Here is a 21,745-nt window from a genome sequence, read left to right on the forward strand (position 1 = left end):
ATTGAAACAAGCTCCTCGAGCTTGGTATGAAAAACTCTCTTCTTTCCTTATTACCAATGGCTTTACTAGAGGAATTGTTGATATTACTTTGTTTACCAAACATGACAAGGATGATTTATTAATTGTGCAAATTTATGTTGATGACATAATTTTTGGTTCTACTAATGAAACTCTTTGTCAAGAATTCTCTAAGTTGATGCAGGAATACTTCGAGATGAGTATGATGGGGGAACTTAACTATTTCCTCGGATTACAAATCAAACAGTGCAAGGATGGGTTCTTTGTGAACCAAAGCAAATACATCAAGGAGATTCTAAAGAAGTTTGGAATGGAGAACACAAAATCATCATCCACACCGATGAGCACAGCAATCAGACTCGACAAGGATGAAAATGGTAAAACTGTAGATCAATCTTCCTTTCGTAGTATGATTGGCTCCTTATTATATGCTACTGCTAGTAGACCGGACATTATGTTTAGTGTTTGCTTGTGTGCACGATTTCAATCATGTCCAAAGGAATCACATTTGTTCGCCTTAAAACGCATTTTCAAATATCTTTCAAATACTCCAAATCTCGGCTTGTGGTATTCGAAAAATTCTTTCTTTGATTTAAAAGCTTATTGCGATGCCGACTTTGGTGGATATAAGGTGGACCGGAAAAGCACTAGTGGAACCTGTTTCTTTTTAGGAAACTGTTTGGTTTCTTGGTTTTCCAAAAAGCAAAACTGTGTTGCGTTATCAATGACCGAAGCCGAATATATGGCTGCCGGTAGTTGTTGTGCGCAAATTCTTTGGATGAAGCATCAATTGCTCGACTATGGCGTCTCTTTTTCAAAAATCCCTATTTTCTGTGACAACACTAGCGCCATATGTCTTACAAAGAATCCGATTCAACATTCGCGCACCAAACATATTGACATTCGTCATCATTTTATTCGTGACCACATCGAACGAAATGAAGTTGAACTTCAATATGTTGACACTAAAAATCAAATTGCCGATATTTTTACAAAACCACTAGATGAAAATACTTTTATTCATTTGCGTGGTGAACTTGGCATGATTGAGTTGTAATCACTTGTGGACATAAATAAATTTAATGTCATATTAAGGGGGAGCTTAATATAAAATTTGAGCAACTTAATTTTGGATAATACAAATTAATTGTATTTATTCAAAGTTATAAAGCTCACATTTTATGTGAAATTTATGTGTTGCTTTTTAGAAATCATATTTAATTATCATGTTTTGCATTTATTTTTCCAGTCTTTTTGATTATCACAAAAAGGGGGAGAATTAGTTTGGTTAAATACTTTAACTAAGGGGGAGAGTTAGTTTGCTTAAATGCATAGAGAATAAAAAAAAATTGGTTATTTGATAAACAAACTCTTCTTAACTAATTGTTTAATTTAGAAGGAGTTTTATTCATGCAATTATATTGTGCAAATTTAAATTATTTATTTAATATTGTACATTTATTTCTCCTATTTAACCAAGTTTTGTGATCATCAAAAAGAGGGAGATTGTTACGCCTTAAACGCATACAAATCTCGTGTTATGAGATTAATATTTTTAATGCATTAACAAATCTCATATTATTATGTTTTGATGATTACAAAACTCGGTTAATTGTTACTAACCATTTAAAGTGAGAATTTGCAGATTAGATCATATTAACAATCAAATTCTTGGAAGTTACTTTGAAGTTGTAAAAGAAATGGACAAGGACAAGCCAATATTATAAAGCAGAAACTTGCAAAATTCACCGGGCACTTTCCGGTTATCCAAATCAGATCTCCAACAATGAAAATCAAGATCAGGATGTTCTCAAGCTTCTCTCCAAATTTCATAGCAATCCAACGGCTGGATATGGAGATATGAGTTTTTTAACAAAGCTGCACAGTACTTACTTCTGCAAGGAATGAACTATGAAGACTCAACTTCAGAAAATAACTGGGAATGCTTCGGTTATTAAAATCCGATCTCCACCGATCACATGGATTTCTATGATGTTTTAAAGTTTGTATCCAAATTTCAAATCAATCCAACGGCTGGATATGGAGTTATGATTTTTGCAAATATGTTGAACAGTAGCTATTTCTGCAAGGAGCTAACTGCTGAAGTATCGGATTCAGAAGACTACTGGAATCGATGGAGGCATCCAAATCCAATCTCCACCAATCACGATAATATCAGGATGTTACAAAGATTGTGTGTTAATTTCAGGCCAATCCAACGGATGGATTGTGAGATTCGAATTTTTGAAAAGTAATGCTCAGAACAAAAGCGAGAACGTGATTTTGCGACTTCCGAGATTTACTGGAAATGTTTGACTCGTTAGAATCAAATCTTCACCGTTCATATTGAAGATCCAGATGTTTTAAAGCTTCAGTTTAAATTTCAGATCAATCCAACGGTTAGATTAGAAGAAATGATTTTTCCACAAAAGCTGCTCAGTGCTGGAAAAAGAAGGCAGCGGCGCCTACACTTTGTCTCTACTCCTTGGCTTCCCAATAAACGCTCCAAGCACACAAATTCAAATTCAAATCTTTGCCAACTATAAATAGAGGCTTGCCAAGACCATTTAGAGACATCCCAACTCATCTCTTCTCTCCTTTGCAAGCAATTTCTCACTATCAAAGTGTTTGTGTGATATATTTGAGAGTGTTTGTAAAAAAATAGTTTGTGAGTTGGTTGTGCTATTGTTGTAAACACTTGAGTGTGAAGCCAAGTGTGTTGTGCTATCGTTGTAAGCACTTGAGTGTGAAGCCAAGTGTTGTGTTGAGGCTATCCTTGGAGCCCTTAAGGCCAAGAGTGTTGAGTTGTATCGGCGCGGTGATCGTGTCAAGTTGTAAGGCTATCCTTGGAGCCATCAAGGCCAAGACGTTCGAAGTGCTAGTGGATCCTTGGTTAATCGACTTAACCAAGAAGGGGAGACGTAGACGATTTATCGTCGAACTTCTATAAACATCTCTTATCCCTTTTACTGCTTTATTTACATTACGTATTTATTTACCGCACTTATTTATTTGATTGCTTAAGTCTTCCGCTTGCGTACTTGCATAATCACTTTAAATTGCTAAAGTTGCCAATAGAACCTAAATCCCCCCCCATTAGGTTCTAACAGTATATATGTATCTATACTTACCTAATTGGTCTCTTGGTATGCTCAATCTCGAATTGCAAATAAAAACCCTATAAAAGTGTCAAATTACGAAAAAGACATATCATATTAAAATCAAACACTTCAACAAATAAATATTATATTATATACACACAACACATTATATTTATATATTACGTTGCACACATAATTCATTCGTGTATGCGTGACCACAATCAAATCATTTGATGGGGTTTAAAATTGTGCCAAACAGAACGAGTTTTGTAGGCAAGGGTAGGGATGCAATCGAGGCGAGCCGAGATCGAGTAGCATACTACTCGAGCTCGAGATCGTCTATAGTTCGAGTACTCGAGCTCGAACTTGAAAATTATATATATATATATATATATATAAATAAATAAATAAATATAATATTATATATATTATATTTATATATATTTATATTATATTTTATATATATGTGTCTTATTACATAGATTTAAAGCTCGAGCTCGATTGAATGCTCGAGCTACTCAAGCTCGAGTCGAGTTTTGATCGAGCTACAAGCTCGAGTAACTCGAGTTTTGACCGAGCAACTCACGAGCTGCTTACGAGTAGCTTGGCTCATTTGCAAACCCATGTAAGGGTTGTAAATTGTAACATCTAGTTGTACAATGGGCAGTCTGACTAGGTTTTGAATCAGAAGTGACTAGCTATTTTGTACTTGAGATGTAAAATAAAATATGGGTATAATGATATTGTCATTTTGTCCTGGTCTGAGAATATATATATATATACTTGTATACATGATTAATTAATTTAATGTTGCAACAAAGCTAATGTATATTTTAATTTATATATATATATATATAATCAATTTTTTTAAATTTAATTATATTATGATAATTTACTAGTTTTGAGGTACCCTTGTCAGAATAATATAATATTAACCATGGTAAATTATACGTCAAAGACTCAAAGGGTGAAATTAATTTTTTTAAAAGAAGAAAACCACTTCATAAAATAAGAATTAAAGTCATGCCCTGTGTGCGATGAAATTAAGTTAAACAAAGAGGAAGGTATGGGAAGGGAGTTATTTCGATAAATCGACAGAAATTAATTTATAAAAGAGAATTATAATTATACTTATTATATGAAATTTGTGTATACTAAATCCATATCTTTAAAATTTTTGTAAAATATACTACATTCGTTTATAGACATACTTTTTCCACACACAAACTAATAAAAAAATCATTGAAAAAACAAATAATATATAAATTTGCTATTATATCATTACGTAATTCATTCAAAAAATTGTGGTTTTTTAAGACGTAATGAATAGGGGTTTGTTAGTAAAATAGTAAGAAAAATATTACTAAATATAATAAAAATATATATTTAAGACAAAAAAAAACGTGATAATTTTTTGGAGTAGAAACGAAATCTATATAATTAAAACGAAGATATAAACATAAAAATTATAAAACATAAATAGATGTAGAATAACGACTTGTGAATTTCATGTCATCAATTTCGGATGATAGGGACACGACTTTTTATGCAATATTATAAAATCAAGAGACCAATCGACAGAAACCTATGTTTTTAGGGTGTGCCTAGACAATTTTCCACGACTTCGGCATCGTGCTAATTTGGTGTCCCATTTTATAAATTCTTAAAATTTACTTCAACGCCACCTACATATACATTTGTCCAACACCTTTCTTTTAAAACATTTCATCTTAAAGCACGAGTATACAAGGATCGTGTTGCAATCAGGCTTTAATTAATTAAGTAATTAGTTAACAATAATAATAAGGAAGAGAATAGTAGGTATTTTATAGGCAAAAAAAAAAATTGATTTATGAAACCAAAATATAGAGTTTAATTATAATGTTTGACAAATGGTTCGGAGTTTGATTCTTTATAGTACCGTTTATTTAATTAGCATAATTTGTAAGTTACTATGTTAAACGAGATATTTATCCAATACGTTGAAGGACAAGAATGTAGGTTCCATCTTCAGGAAAGAAAAACTACAATAACAATTAAAATTTGACAAAAAGAAAAATTAACCATTGCATTCAAAATATAGGATGAAATAATATAAATGGATAACAATATAGCACGAAGGCACCGAGTGTCAATCTTATCGAATAGAAATATATATATATATGTAAAAAATAGTGAAAAAAGATGGAAGGGGATCTAAAATCGGAAGAAATGAAGGAAGGTTCGACCCTATCCATGGATATGAGATAGTCTATTACACATACTAAATTAATGTTCAACAAATTCAGGCCAATTTACGAGCAATAAATATATGCTTCTTCCAACTCAAATTTATCATCGAAGGTTGACTAGTGGCGGCTGGGTCAATAATTAGGGTTGGAAATGTGGCCATCTATTGAGTATCAATTTTCAATGAATTTTTCATTTTTGTATCAAAAAAATAAGAAATAAAACAAAAGTTTCCACTTTCCATGAGATTACTTGTTTCTCGATTTTTGTGATGAACGGTGTCATCAATCACGTGATGTAATATTTACAGAAAAAAAAAAGAGATCAAAACTTATATTTATTTTTTTTATTCAAGCAACGAGATACATAAATTTCCAACCACCATCTCGTTCGAAAGCGAAATCCAATAATTTAAAATTGATTTACATACGTGAAGTTTATGAAAACTTTTTGTTATTTTTGTGATGAACGGTGTCATCAATCAAGGAGTATTATCTTATCAAGAGTTTGGTTATTAATTATAATAATTTATGGAACATAGATCAATTCAATTATTTGAGATCTTAAAATACGCTTGAGTATTATTCTCTCGTTTCACTTATTTAGCTTCATATGTGATATCCTAGTAGGATATTCTGGGTGGCTATACCTCCGGGTGATACCCTACAATCCGGGTGGTCGGGAGAGCGGAGCAGGTCCTAGCCCGACTATCTTTAGGGAGTGTGGTGATATCCTAGTAGGATACCCCGGGTGGCTATACCCCCGGGTGATACCCTACAACCCGGGTGATCGGGACAGTGGAGCAGGTCCTAGCCCGACTATCTTTAGGGAGTATGGTGATATCCTAGTAGGATACCCCGGGTGGCTATACCCCCGGGTGCCAGGAGTATCTCGGATGATGATATAACCCAGGGAGTCTAAGCACTCAGGAGACCCGAGAGGTCTGGGGAGAACCCGGGTAAGAGCAAAAGAAAGCAAAGCTGGGGGGCCCAAGTTTTCTTTATTCTCAAGGTCAGGAAACAACCACGTCTGCTTAGAGTGTGTCAGGATCAAATCCTCGACCAAATCATTATGGACCACGCTCCAATGGAGTGAGCTCTTTCCTTAAACTACGGGATGTCTAAATCACACGTGATGGTCGTCCCATCACCCTAAAAGCCGTCAGTTAGCCCATACCCAGTAATCATTGAAGGCCCAAGCGGGCCATTATAAAAGCTAAGGGAGGGTTGGATAATTGAGAAGACGACTCACTCTCTCAAATATATTCACCTATCTTTTCCGTCCGAGAGTTTACTCGCTCCCGGGTAGTCATTTTATGATAATCGCATCAATATGTATTTTTATATAGATTGAAAAAGTGTTTGAAAATGTAAATTTTATAAAGCAATTTTTAATTGAGCCCTTGTTCAATGAAGAATATGATAGGATAAAAATTGTACAAGTTGTAGTCACAACAAAAACTTTATAAATTAATAACATTGAGAGTTTGAAATTTTTGTTATTTAGAGAGGTATTAATTAATTTATAAATTAACAATTTATTATTTTAAAGAGTATTTTTTATTCAAATAACATATATTTAGTCAGATAAAAGAAATTTTGTTTTATCAATACTTGCATCATCATTTGAATTAATATATAAAAAAATTATTATATACATATATATATATATATATATATAATCAATACTACTGTTATTATAATTAAAATAATATTCATTGTACTGACTAATCAAATAAAATTTAACATATAAACAAAAACAATATTAAAATTAAATTTCATGAAAAAACAAACAACAATATAATCACATTTTACTAAATTGCACTAATTATTTTTGTAATTTTATTGAATTATTAATTTATAGCAGTGACTGGATTATAAGTTCATATGAGAATCTTTGAAAAATTATATTCTTATTAATTTATCGAAATTATTAATTTAGTATATGAACTCAAGTCGGGGCTGAGAAAAAAATATCATTTTAAAAATGTTATTAATTTATCGAGTATTAATATATTATATAACTTCAATATGAGGAGTAAACTCATAAAAGAGTAGAGAAAATAATACTAAACCCGAAAATTGGATTACATAATTGATACTACTAAAACTTTTATCAGTTAATTTATCACTCATATTAAAGTAATATAATTACAGTAAAATCTCTATAATATATGACTCAATAAATTAATAACATAAAATAATACTAAACACCAAAAATGGATTACATAATTGATAAAAATAATTAATAAAATACAACCTAAATAAGTGAGATGAGAGAAATATTTAATATATAAAAAATTTATTATATATATATATATATAATTAAATAATACTAATTATATTAATGGGACCATAAGTTCATATGACACTCTTTTGAACAAATTTTATTTTATGGTTGCGTTTACTTGGCTTGATAAACATATGATGAGTTTATTAATTCAATCTTATCCATTGTTTATTTACAAACTCCACAAATCTGAAATCCCGTCATTCAACCCTCATTTCACGTGATATCTGATTCTTCATTTCTCAATTATAACATATCCTAATCTATATTTGTTGAAAACAAAATCCACATAAAACCTAATCTACCCCCCTTGATTTCTTCGTCTATCTCCTTCTTTCGTTTTCCTCCCAATTCCTTCTTTTTCCCTCCCAATTTCTCCTATTCAATTTTATGTAACTATGAAAAATACATATTTTTATACCCAATAATTTTGTTAAATAAAAATGTCTCACATGTGTCAATAATAATTTAAAATATTCAATAATAATCCAATCAAATTTTATGAATACAAAAATAAACATAATATTATTTATCATAGGTGGAGGATAAAAATATAATTCGTCACTCAATCATTATTTCAATCCCAAAATTAATAACTCAAAGTAAACATGTTACTGTTTATCTATTATTATTTCACATCCTTTAAAGTCATTTTAATAGTACTAGTATGATTTATCCATATGTAATCTCATCTCAATAAATATATGCAGCCTATTAATGTATTCAAATTACTAATTTGGTACATGAGCCCAAGTTGGGACTCAGAAAAAATATCATTTTAAAAATATTATTAATTTATCAAGTATCAAATTATAAAAATTTTACTGTAATTATATTACTTTAATAGGAAGGGAAAATTGATAAAGAGAAGGGAAAATAATACTAAATACGAAAATTAGATTACATAATTGAGACAAATAAAAAAAAAATACAACCTAAATTAGATAGATGTAAAGAATATTTAATAACCAGAACTCGTTACTAAGGTCACTATTTCAGTCGAGTCCTCGTTGGGACCAAAGCACACAAGACTTCTATAAAGCTAGCCAACCTCCTGTGCTTCAAAGACATGCTCTCACCTTACTCTTGAAGCACTTTTGGTTCCTCGGTAGAATTTTTTTTTTTTTTTTTTTTGCGGTTGTTAATTTGAACATCAAAATTTTATCGTCGGATGTCCTCCGACGTCTCTAACGTTTGTTCATGTTGCAGATGATGACCAACAAAACTTGATTTTTAAGAGTAACCAGAGTTTCGGTCGACTGTTCAGATTGATTGATGTAATTTTGGTTTCTCAATAGATTTTTTTTCTGACGGTCGTTAATTTGAGCATCAAAATTTAATCGTCGGACGTCTTCCGACGTCTTAAACGTTTGTTCGTATTGCAGATGATGACCCACAAAACTCGATTTTTAAGAGTAACTGGATTGTCAACCTACTATTCAAATTGATTGATTACCCAAATTGGTTGAATTAGCCAGATCCCTTATTTCAGGTAATATTATTTATTTACCGCATAAAATTTTTTGGTTATTTGGTTCGTTTGATTTGATTTTGTCATTGTTTTAATTTTCAAAAAGTTTTACTCAAATACATCGAATAAAATGCAGTAATGAAACCAAAAAAAAAAATTGTAAAAATCCAAAAAAAAATCTCCAATTTAATTGTAGCTAAAAAAAAATCCAATTTAATTAGACTTACGGTGGAATCAAACTAATATGAAATCCTCTCTGTATCGAACTATAATAACGAGAAAACCCTTCTCACATTTCTATTTATATTCACAAAACATAAATTGCACGTGTAAGAATACATGCATATGGAATATTGGATACAAAATAATGTCCTAAGATATCGCTCAAGTGTCAGCGCTCTGAATGAGAGGTACAAGAGATGCACAATAAATGTGATAAAATAGAATAAAACATGGACGAGTAAGGTATAAAGATGAATAATATATTAATTATTATCATTAGTGTGTTTACTAATTTATTATATCTTAAATGTTTTTTTGCAAAATCTAAATCAATTTTGATTGTCAAATGGTATATTTGTAAAATTACGTTCATATCATGCTTATCATATGTTCTTCACGTGGGTGGAGAGAGATGTCTAATATAACTCACATTTTTTTTAAAGTGCTTTATGATTTTATGTGTTTGAAGGTAAGTTCGACCCTATCTCATGGATATTATCCAATGGGGTAGGTGTCACTCACTAATTGGTTCAAATCATGTGGACGCCACTCAATCATGTGAGAACCACATAATTTAAACCAATGAAATATTTTTTTCTACCTATGAGGTAATGCCCATGAGGTAGGGTCGAATTTTCCGTGTTTGAATATGTCTTGCACTGGTTTTTTTTTCTTTTTTTTTTTTTAACTTGCAGTGTTTTTAAAAACACTTAAGTAAACCAAAATCTCAACTTTATAGTTTTCTCAGTTGCTTTTCAAATAACTCACATTAACGTAACTGATTTTCATTTATTTATCCAAACATAAAACTTTTAAACTACCACTTAAAAACAGAAATTTTACAATCTAATAAATTTTTTTTAAAGCAAAATGTTTCTGTATCCAAACACGCTCATAGTGTCATGACGAGCCAATTGATGAAATTGAGATGACTGAATAATGAGACAACCATGAAATAAAAAAAAATATATGTCTCATCTCAACTTCACGAAGGAACACCATCGAATATAAGGTTTAGTTGAAGAAAGAGATTATTATAATTGAATGATTGGATCTCGAACTCGAAATTTCGTCTCAACTTAAACCGTATCATCAACTACCAATTAAGATCAACTACCAATTAAGAAAAACTATTACCAAATCTAAAACAAAATTGAATCTGAATCGTGCGTCCAACAGCTAAAAGTGCTAGCAAGACCCAAAAGAACATGTGGGCCAGCGACCAGCGTACGCCAAGTAGATGGTATATTCAAATCCCCTCCACCTTCTCGGGTTTCGTGGTCCTTTTTTACATGGTAAATGTATGCGTAGAGACTCGGGCTGGGACCCTGAAATTTCCCATGAGATGCCCGAATTAGAATTTACCTGTTATAAATACACACAACACGTCCTCCAAGTGAAAGTGAGAGTTCTATTTCGTATTATCTCAGAAAGCATCGCAGAGTCCAAAGATTTGTACTTTCTTGGTTCACACTCTTGTTTGTGTTCATGTTTTTGTGTCATGTTTGTGGGAGCCAGGCTCACATGTATCAAGGATTGATTTTTCATTCTTTATAGTTTGTTTCAAGAATCAAGAATCCTCGAGAATTCTCAAGGGTATGCTGTTCCATTTTTAGCTGTTTATTGTTCTTGCTCTTCATTTGGTCTCCTTTTAGGCTCCGTAGTGTCCCATCCTTTTACATTGAGTTATGTAGTTGAATTCTAACTTGTTCTTTATTCAGTTTCTTGTCACTTCTTTGTTCCCATCAATTGTTTTATTGTTGTTGTAATCACATTTATGTATAGAACTTCCGGTAATAATATTCTTTTAATATGTTGATTTAGTTTCTTTTATCCGTTTCTGTTTGGTTTTGTGGGAATTTGGGGGGAGGAGTTTGAACCGTGTTTTCTTGATTTAGCTGTTTCCAGCCTGTGACTTCGTTTGCTGCTCGTTTTTCACACCTCCATGTGTGTGTGAGTTGTGTGCTTTTGTGATCTTTTATCTCTTTTTGTTTTAGTTTTGCAACCATGTGTTTGATGGGCTCTGCCTCCATAAAAGCAGAGACCCCACGAATACAAGAACCTTTTCAGGGGCTTAAATCTTCTTGATTATTCTTCAATCATTTTTTTTAGCATTTTCTTGGAGACAAAATCCATTCTTGCTGTATCAAAACTTTCCATTATTCTCGCCAGACTCGTCGGTGCGTATTTCCTATAAACATGGATGATGAATATGAGAAGTTTATCAGGAGAATGAACCCTCCAAGGTATTGTCTCTCTGCCATTCTAATTCATGTGAGTCAACTTAGTTTAGTTCCTTCTTTTGCTTTAGCTCTTAATCATATCACTCTCCTCTCTTATTGCCAGAGTCGTGATCGATAACGAATCCTGCAAAAATGCAACAATCATTCAGGTATGTATCTGTTTGATTCTCTTCTTTCTTTTTTCTTCATGTTGGTTTTTTTAAAAAAAAAAGATATTTCTGCTAATTATCCTCTTTTGATGAAGGTGGATAGTGCTAACAAATATGGAATTCTTCTTGAAGTCGTACAAGTTCTTACCGATCTCAATCTTATCATAACCAAAGCTTATATATGCTCTGATGGTGGATGGTTCATGGATGGTAACAATACTTCGTTTATTTTGATATCGAAAACTTACTTCACGTTTTCCGGATGTCATTGAATTGTAATCTTTAGCAGTTTTTCCCCTTCAGTTTTCAATGTCACTGATCAAGATGGAAACAAGATAACTGATGCAGAGACTCTAAGTTACATTGAAAAGGTTAGAATTGTGCTATTATCTTGGCAATTTTCAATACTTCCTCTGTATACTTTTACCAATTCAAATGGACTTTTCATTTTATTTTCAGTCACTTGGCCCCGATTCATGCTTCGCGTCTTCTAGGAGAACATCAGTCGACGTGAAATCAGGGATGGAGCACACGTCCATCGAGTTAATCGGAAGTGACAGACCAGGGCTACTATCTGAAGTTAGTGCAATTCTCGCCCAACTCAAATGTAACGTGGTTAATGCCGAGGTGTGGACGCATAACACTCGTGCAGCAGCCGTGATGCAAGTAACAGACGAAAAGACCGGGGGTGCGGTAACAGATCCGGACAGGTTAACAATGGTTAAGCGCCGCTTGTTTCCTTTGTTAAAGGGTGGTAACAGCTATAGGAAAGCTAAAACTGTGGTCTCCAATGGGGTCACTCACACCGCTAGAAGGCTTCACCGGATGATGTTCGATGACAGAGATTACGATGACTATTCGTTCAATGATAAAGAAACCCCCCATGTTGATGTCGTAAACTGGCACGATAAAGACTACTCTGTGGTAACAATCCAGTGCAAGGATCGCCCGAAGCTTCTTTTCGATATAGTGTTTACTCTAACAGATATGCAATATGTAGTTTCCCATGGAAATGTTGAGGCCAAGGGAACAGAAGCTCATCAGGTATACTATTTATGACCTATAAGATTGGAATCATACATTGCTTTACAATATGTCTGAAAAATGTTCTTGTTTTTGCATTTGAAGGAATATTGCATTAGGCATATTGATGGATCCCCGGTAAAATCAGATGCCGAAAGGCAAAGGGTGATCCAATGTCTCGAAGCAGCGATACAGAGAAGAGTATCTGATGTAAGAACCGACGATGTTTTCGCTATCACTTTTCACAAGTTGCTATCATATTCCATATTCTGTTTGAATCTTGCTTATAACAAAGGTGTTTTCTTCGTTTCTCTCATTGATTCAACAGGGACTGAAGCTAGAACTATGCGCGACGGATAGAGTGGGGCTATTGGCTGATGTAACTCGCATTTTCCGCGAGAATAGCCTATCTGTAACTCGAGCAGAGGTGACAACAAGAGCAGGCAAGGCCATCAACTCGTTCTATGTTCGTTGCACGTCGGGGTATCCGGTCGACCCCAAGATCATAGATTCCATCCGGAAAATGGTAGGGGCCATAGGGCATACCTTACTTAGAGTAAAAGGGTGCCCCGAGGAGTCGAATCCAGCCCCTCAAGAATCTTCCACCAGATTCTTGTTTGGGGGTCTCCTCAAATCGAGATCGTTCTGTAATTTCGGTTTGGTTAGGTCCGATTCTTGAAAACATGCATCAGATGATATGATACTACATGTCTTTGTATATACTACATGCTTTGAATGGTTTGGAATAGACAGGATTTTGAGGCTGACTCTCTTCTCTTGTGAACATGTCAATTTTAGATCATTTTTACTGAACAATTCCATGTGTTTTAAAAAGTAGATAAAAAGATGCTAGTTTTGAAAGTGATTTGGATAGTTGGGGATTATTGCAACATCTAAAAAGAACAAGTCATTCTTCATGTTTCACTTTAAAAAATAAAAATTCTTTTTTTAAAAAAAAAAACCTAAATTTTATATTCGCTTATATTCTGTTTAATTCAAATCCAGAAGTTGGTTTCATATGATTCCGATTCATCAAAATTGATCAAGGTATTTTTGTATATAAATGAAGATTTTTCTGAACACTTTTACACACTATATTTTTGTCTGATTCAAAATTTCTTTTTTTTTTTTTTTTTGAAAAGCTGATTCAAAATTTCTTTTACATTCATTTACACCATCAAATCCTATTTTTGCAAACACTTTTAATTAGCATATTTTGGTATCTTATTTTCTTTATTAAAAATAAGAAAAATTACTTTTTTGGTCCTGTATATTTGTCACTTTGCGATTTCGGTCCTCTATATTTTCAGATTTCAGTTTTATTCCGGTATCTTTATTTTTTTTGCAATTTTAGTCCTTTTTCCGATGTGGCGCTGATGTGGCACCAATGCAGTGCTGATGTGGAGCTTACGTGTACAGTGTCACGTCATCATTTTCGAAGAAAAAGAACCGAAATTACCAAAAATCAGAACATGCAGGACTAAAACTGAAATATGAAAACATAAAGGACCAAAATCGCAAAGTGACAAAGATACATGATCAAAATTGCAGTTTTTCCTTAAAAACATATTATTTTTAGTATGAAGAATTAATCATATTGAAATAGATAATGAATTACAAAATGATTGTAACAAATATAACAACATAAAGAATTCACATAATTTTTGTACTATCAAAATAAAGATTACTGATCATTAAAAATTTATAAGCAATATTTACACTTCTACAAAAATTTTATTTAATATAATATATGGATATAGAAAATCACCACAAATGTTATGAAGAATAAATTTCATAATTTAATATGCTAATAAAAGCATGCTATATTAGAAAGAAAATAAAAAATAATATAATATTTTTTTAACTCTTTAAACATAACATTTTAATTGGTTTTTCAAATATCATATATCATTTATAAAGTTAATCATATACTATTAAATATAAGTGCAATCAAGGAATAAATTATTTTCAAATAATTTTTTTATTATTAAAAATATATTGTGTCAATTTGCATCTTATTTAACTATAAAAATTCACCTTCAATGAATTGGTTTGAATTATTTTCTATGAATTTAAGAAAACCAAATTTAAAACACATGTGTATATATCAAAGTGGTTTATTTATTCTATCTAAAAAACAAAAAATTGGTTTATTTGAAAATAATTCTAATAGAAAATAAAATTTGGTTACGACGTACTTATAAAAAAATTTAAAAATAATGATACGTAAAAATTGAATAGATATTTGATAATAAAAATACATTAGAAAGAATATGTATTCCTTAAAATTATGTATTCCTTAAAATTATTCAAGATAATATATATTTATTTTATTATAATTAAATTGTAAATAAAATGACTAATTTTTTCACTATGAATTTCTATTTTGCTCTTAGATTGTATATATATTCTTTCGATTAATTATATGGAGATTTTCTACATAATGCTTTAAAAATCTAAAAATTGATATATCTAAAGTGAATATATGCTTGAAAAATAAAAAAAATATTTTCACTGAAATTATGAAAAAAAATCATGTATATTTAATAATATATTTAAAAGTGTGAATAGAAAGAAAAAATTTAATTGGAAAAGTAATTTTTTGTCGATAAATAATTGCATGAACATTTGGCGGAAAATGTGTGTAAAAAATTAAGGCAAAATAAAATATAAAATTTATAGTTAATTTGAAATTAAAAAAATTAAATTTTATAAATTACATTCATCAATATAAATAAATCAATGATGATTATGGAAAAATAAATAAAAAATTGTAATTTTGGTCCATTCACATTATGCTTTTGGCTCTATATTTTCATATGAGATAATTGCATACATACTCTTGTGGCATCCCAATATTACTAAAAATCCTTTATGAAAAACGAATTATCTATTAACTCCTTGTGTTTTCAAATTTTGAGCACATACATCCTCATGTACGTTTTCAAATTTGAGCATTCATACCCTTATCCGTACGTGTTTTCATGAATGTTTGTGTTCAAAATTTGAAAACATAATTAACAGTTATAAATGAAAAATTTAAAAGATAAAGCAGTTAATGGTAAGTTATCGATTCCATTTTTTTATTATACATACATATTATTTATGTAACCTTACATAAAATATGGAATTAAATGACAAAATTGTTAATTCACAATTTTAAATTACGATTTTGTATTTACACTTTTAGAGATGTAATAATAGATAAGTTAATTCCTTTTTTTTTCTCATAGATGTTCATATAAAATACATTGATGCCTAATTACACTAAAAATATATAAATGGAAAATTAAAAAGATAAAATATTTAAAGTTAATTCATCGATTTTTTTTTTCATTGAATTATTATTATTTTATTATCATCAAATAAAAAATTAAATATAGTAATAGTTGTTCAATGGGTCAACGGACCTACTAATTGCAATTAAGTTATAGTCATAAATGTATATAAAAAATGTATTTATATTTAATAAATAGAAATATATATTTACTCTTATGCCCTAGCTAAAATTGGAATATTTACATTTGTATCCCTATATATGTTTATGTAACCTTACATAAAATGTAGAATAGAAATATAAAGTTGTCAATTCACAATTGTAAAACTTTGCTCGATCATGTATATAACATAAATGTATTTATATTTAATAGATAGAAATACATATTTACTTTAATGCCCTAACTAAAATTGGACTATTTACTTTTATATCTCTATTCTCTATATATATTTATGTAACCTTACATAAAATGTGAAATCGAAGGACAAAGTTGTCAATTCACAATTGTAAAACTTTACCCTTTTATTCACGGTTTTAGATGGGTTTTTGATTTAAAAAAACGAGTTAATTATAGAGTATATGCAGTTGTATAAAGTTTTTTTATAATAAAATATCGTTTCATCTATTATATATTGCTGATAACCCAATACTAATCAATATAATTTTCTATTCATATTTGACCAAGTATAAGAAAATTTAATTGAATATTAATATTCAATTATTAATATAATATTTGATTGAATTGATTAAAAACAATTCTGAGCACATGATTTTTTCCTAGTATATATATAGAAGTTTTCAGCTGCCCAACCATTCCTGCTCAACTCGTCCCCGATCACTAAAACCCGGTACCGGGTTTTAGTTGTTTTTTTTAATTTTTCGCATCACTAAAATGAGTTGAACATCATTGGTTGAGCAGTTGAAAATTTCAATATATATATATATATATTTGAAAGTAAAATAGCAATAGCAATATGTATGAATGATTTAATTAACTATTATTAATGAATATTAGAATAAGAAAAAACCATTATTAATGAATATTTGAATTGATTGGAGTTTCCAAGTTAAGCATTGTCACCAAGTAACTTTCGTAGTTGTTTGTGGGATCGGCGGCTGGCAAATAATTTCTCATCTCAACCTGATATTATTATTATTATTGTTATAAGATTTAAACCATAACGTAGGACCATATTATATTTTAACTGTCTGAAAATGACAAGTAAATAAAATTTTAATTAATGGCCGGTGAATCTGAAATGATTCAATTATTTGAATCTTTTGATTACTTAGTGCCTTCGTCGGTGGATTGCACTGCCTAATCACATTTGGATATACGTGACAAACGTGGAAAATTTCTTGGAAACTTCCTAAGCTTATTATATTTGATTGATTGATTTAATTATTAATTGTATACATATACTATGAACGGTTTGCGTTGATTTATGATCCGGTCGAGATTCTATTGAAAAACATGAGCTATTAATCAAAACTTACAAGTTACATCTTACTCCAATTCTTATTTTTCCACCAACACAGATTATGAAATTGTGTCAATATCAAAAAGTAGAAGACTGCATATATTATTAGGGCTGGAGAAAATAACGAAATGCCGTCATACCACCTATACTGTACCGAAAAAATCGTATGTATAAAAAATTTTGGTATACCGAAAATTTTGATACCGTAACGAAATTTTTGGTATCGATACCGGTATAGGATTTGCGAAATTTCGGTATACCGAAAAAACATATAAAAAGTCGGTACTGTGTATACCGAACGGTATGGATTTATGTCATACCAAAAGTTTCGGTACGGTATCGGTATCAAAAATTTCGGTACGGTATGCGATATTCGTTGAATACCGCGGTATACCGTACCGAATATATTATACAAAGAGCATGTCGTTTTACCAAAATTTTTAACCCGTGGTGATAATGTAACTCGAAAGTGTAACTCAAAATTTTTAAGTTATATGACAGTTCAATCCCCATGATTGCTCGTAGACAATTATTATTGAGTTTCAATAATTGTACTTCTTAGAATCAAAGATAATCGAACCAATGATCTTGAATCCGATATTAATTATAAGATCGAATGCTTACCGTTTTACCAAACGTTATAGCCGGTGATAATGATGCAACTCAAATACTTTACACCATACAATAATTCAAACACGCATTTTGCGATTATCCTACCACATAAAGACAATTATTATACTCTTAGGGTGCGTTTAATTAGCTTGATTAGAGTTGGATTGATTAATTATCATACTCTATCAAATGTTACTAGAAATTTTACCAATCATAATAATACATGAGTCGTTATAAATATTATTAGTGAATGATTTTTAATCCCTTTTAATTGGTGTGATTGTTTATCCATCCATCTAATTTAGCTCAAGCTAACATAATTACCCTTTTCACTTATCATTTATAAAAGTCTATTTGTAATTTACATTAACATTTTGCCACATTAAAATATTTACATTTATAATTCTTGAAATATGAAAAAAAATATTCACATGAAATTTTAATTTTTATAAAAATTAGAACAAAATAAAACAATAACACAATTAAATATAAAAGTTTTAAATAATTATTACTAACTATAAATATATCTTATATTTGCAATAATGTATATTATATAATAAAAACATTATGCACTTAAAAAAAATTATATATGTATTTATTTTGAATTAAAATCATTATTTCAAAAAAAATTAAGGAACATTATCAAATATTTTAATCATAAATTATTTTAAAAAATTAAATATATATAATATAAATATGTAAAAAATAATATTTTCCAACTATAATTATCAAAAGGATAAATTTGGAATCATAATTAAATTTTAATATCATTCATAATCATAATCAATTAAAGTAAACATATGATTAATTATCAATCATTATTCTAAATCATATTTTATTAATTTAATAATCACGGTATAGTTTATCTATACAATCCAATCATTTAAAGTAAACGCAGTCTTAAGGTTCGTTTGGAGTGAGTGATAAGATAAATAATATAAACATAAGTAATATATTGTAATAAAAAATGATAGTTAATATAAAATTTGATTTGATTGATAGTTTATAGTTTGTTTGATTTGGTTGATTATATTTTATATAAAAATATTAAATTACCATGTTATCCTTTTAATAATTAATAAAATATGAATAATATGATTTATAAATGGTAATATGGTAATTTAAATTCAATGATTTGATTGATGTAAGATAAATAATAAATGATTTGATTGATTGAGATAAATGATTGAAAGATGGATAAATAAACTTTGTTCAATAAACCATAATTCGAAACATTTGAAATTAGACATCGTTGGTTTAACAATAGATGAGTTGGAGGTGACATAAAAGTAACATTTCACAGTATTATATATGTTAAAAAAAAAAATACTCTCCTCGAAAAAAATTATAGATTCTTTCCCAAATATATGAACTCTTACACAATTTTTAAAACGGTGAAAACATAAACGTTAAAACTTGACTTTTATCATTTACCTAATTGAATAAACTTTTTAAAATATAATTCATTTTATATTTAATAATAATAACAACAACACCATCATCATAACAAATTAACAATATTAATATTTGACTGCTTAATTAGAAGGATAATTTTGTCGTTGGCTGATGTCTTGGGTACATTGCACGCAACATATAGGACACTAGAGCGCCCAAGCCCAACCAACCATTTATTTACTCAACGGTTATATTTGGATTCGAATCATAATTAATGAATTTGTGTCTTACTTTCATATTTACACATGTTTGCTTGTTTTTCACATCGAGCACGGAGATTAATGAACATGAACAAACAAATTTATGAACAAACTTTTGATTTTATTTTTATTTAATTCGTTTAAAAATAGTTTCAATACTCAAGTTGAGTTTGAATGGAAGCAAAGGCGGAGGAACGTACAGCCTGGGTGGCCAATTTTTTTGTTATATGCTAATATCAGTTATATTTATTTCCCTCTCAATAAAAATTTATATTTATTTCAGTCCGGGTAGCCCATTGGAAAAATAAATAAATAAATAAATTAAAGAGCCCAACTTTTATAGGCCGAAAGTGGGCTGTGCACCTCGACTCGCCGGGAAATTTTTGGACCTTTTCGATTTTCCCTCGTCTCTTCCAGTATGCCGCGAAGATCTCTCGTAAGAATGGAGTCCTTAAAAAATTCCCTATGCTCTGCTTTTTTCAATTTTTGCGTTCATATTGATCGATTTTTTTTTTTTGTTTATTTGCAGATTTAGGAGCGTTTGTATCGTGGGTTCTTGCTTTCCGACTTTTATTATCTGGTATGATGATTTATGTTTTTTTTTGTTGAAATGTTCTGATTTTTGAATCGTGAATATGGGTTGATTTAGATTCATGATGATGTACGTGCGTGTATACAATATTGATGAATTGAGATATTTATATTAATTTCTTCTTATTTGGTTGTTTTTTGTTTGATTCACAATAGGGGTGTAATTGGGTCGACATTCGTCCCGTAACTCTCCTATCCAATTTTAGTCTCGAAAAGAATTGAGAGATTTTTTTTTCTCTCGATCTCGTATCCGGTATATTTCGTGACCCGAATATCTGGGATCTCGAATATTCGGGATCCCGTCGGATAGGGAGAAGATATCATATCCCGACATATTTAAATTAAGTTTTGTTAAAAAATCCAAAAAAAATGTTTTTATTTTTATTTTTTTTTAAAAAATACTACTTAGAAAATTATATTTTCTAAAGAAAAAAGGAACTTTCCAAATTAAAACATATAATATTAAATTATTAAGGATAATAATTCCAAGTTTTGTCAAGAGAAAAACATTATACTTGTGCATCGGATAATTATTAATAAAATGTACTTCGAGATACAAATTACTAAATAATACAGTCAAATTGTATATCTTATTCTATATATTTTTATAATTAAATAATTATAAATATGAATTCATTAAATTATTAATTATTTTTTAAAAAATACACAAGAATAAAATGTCATTTCACGATTCTACTATTCGAGCATTCCAAAAAAAAAAACAATTATACGAATTAAGTACACAATTAATTGATATATAGACTAAAACCCAATAACATTTAGTTCAATATAATAATAAATATATTATAATATTATTTCGGACGGATCGGGAATCCCGTTAGGAAAATGTTTTATTCCCGATCCCTCTCCCGGTATGAATCGAGACGGGAAAAATCCCGAAACTTTGGGTCCAGAAAATGTCGGGTCGAGATTTTTTCGAGACGATAATGAAAATGGGATGAGATTCGAGAAGGGTCGGAATTTCGAGAAATTTTGTCATCCCTAATTCACAATGGTGTACAAGTGATTCACACAGAGTAGAAAAATTCTCACCTATGAACGAGCGAAACCCCAACTCCGAACATCCCACCTACGGAGGCCCTCCGGCGTCGGAACCTAAACCACCCGATGGTGGGAGAAATCCTACGCGGCTGTTTTCTTAAATTCCTCTCATAGGATTGTGATGGGTACAATAATTGTCCCTGCTTGGTAGAACGATCGAACCATGTTGCTTGGGCTGGTGTGCAGTTTAAAATATTTGAGTTGCATCATTACCACCATGTCACCATCTTTATCTTTTAGTAAAGCGGCAAGTGCTTGGTCCTACAATTGATATCAGAATTCAGAGTCAAGGTCATGAGTTTGATTCTCATTGATTGCAAAA

The 21,745-nt window shown here is 30.3% G+C and overlaps 1 protein-coding gene across 3 annotated transcripts; it reads left to right on the top strand.

Annotated features, from left to right (window-relative positions):
• The first annotated feature begins 10,721 nt into the window (after positions 1 to 10,721).
• LOC140880598 (ACT domain-containing protein ACR4-like) lies at positions 10,722 to 13,637 on the top strand. 3 transcript variants are annotated; one of them, XM_073285184.1, is made up of 8 exons: positions 10,722 to 10,926; positions 11,443 to 11,576; positions 11,677 to 11,722; positions 11,818 to 11,932; positions 12,026 to 12,093; positions 12,182 to 12,766; positions 12,851 to 12,955; positions 13,074 to 13,637. In XM_073285184.1, the coding sequence occupies exons 2-8, from the start codon at positions 11,530 to 11,532 to the stop codon at positions 13,422 to 13,424; spliced, it is 1,317 nt and encodes a 438-aa protein (XP_073141285.1). In that variant the 5' UTR covers positions 10,722 to 10,926; positions 11,443 to 11,529; the 3' UTR covers positions 13,425 to 13,637. The 3 variants fall into 3 exon arrangements, with proteins under 3 accessions (XP_073141285.1, XP_073141293.1, XP_073141275.1); XM_073285192.1 differs by having other exon boundaries at positions 11,503 to 11,576; XM_073285174.1 differs by lacking the exon at positions 10,722 to 10,926 and having other exon boundaries at positions 10,947 to 11,576.
• The last annotated feature ends 8,108 nt before the right edge of the window (positions 13,638 to 21,745 follow it).

Source organism: Henckelia pumila, chromosome 1, assembly GCF_033568475.1.
Source record: "Henckelia pumila isolate YLH828 chromosome 1, ASM3356847v2, whole genome shotgun sequence".
Taxonomy (NCBI): domain Eukaryota; kingdom Viridiplantae; phylum Streptophyta; class Magnoliopsida; order Lamiales; family Gesneriaceae; genus Henckelia; species Henckelia pumila.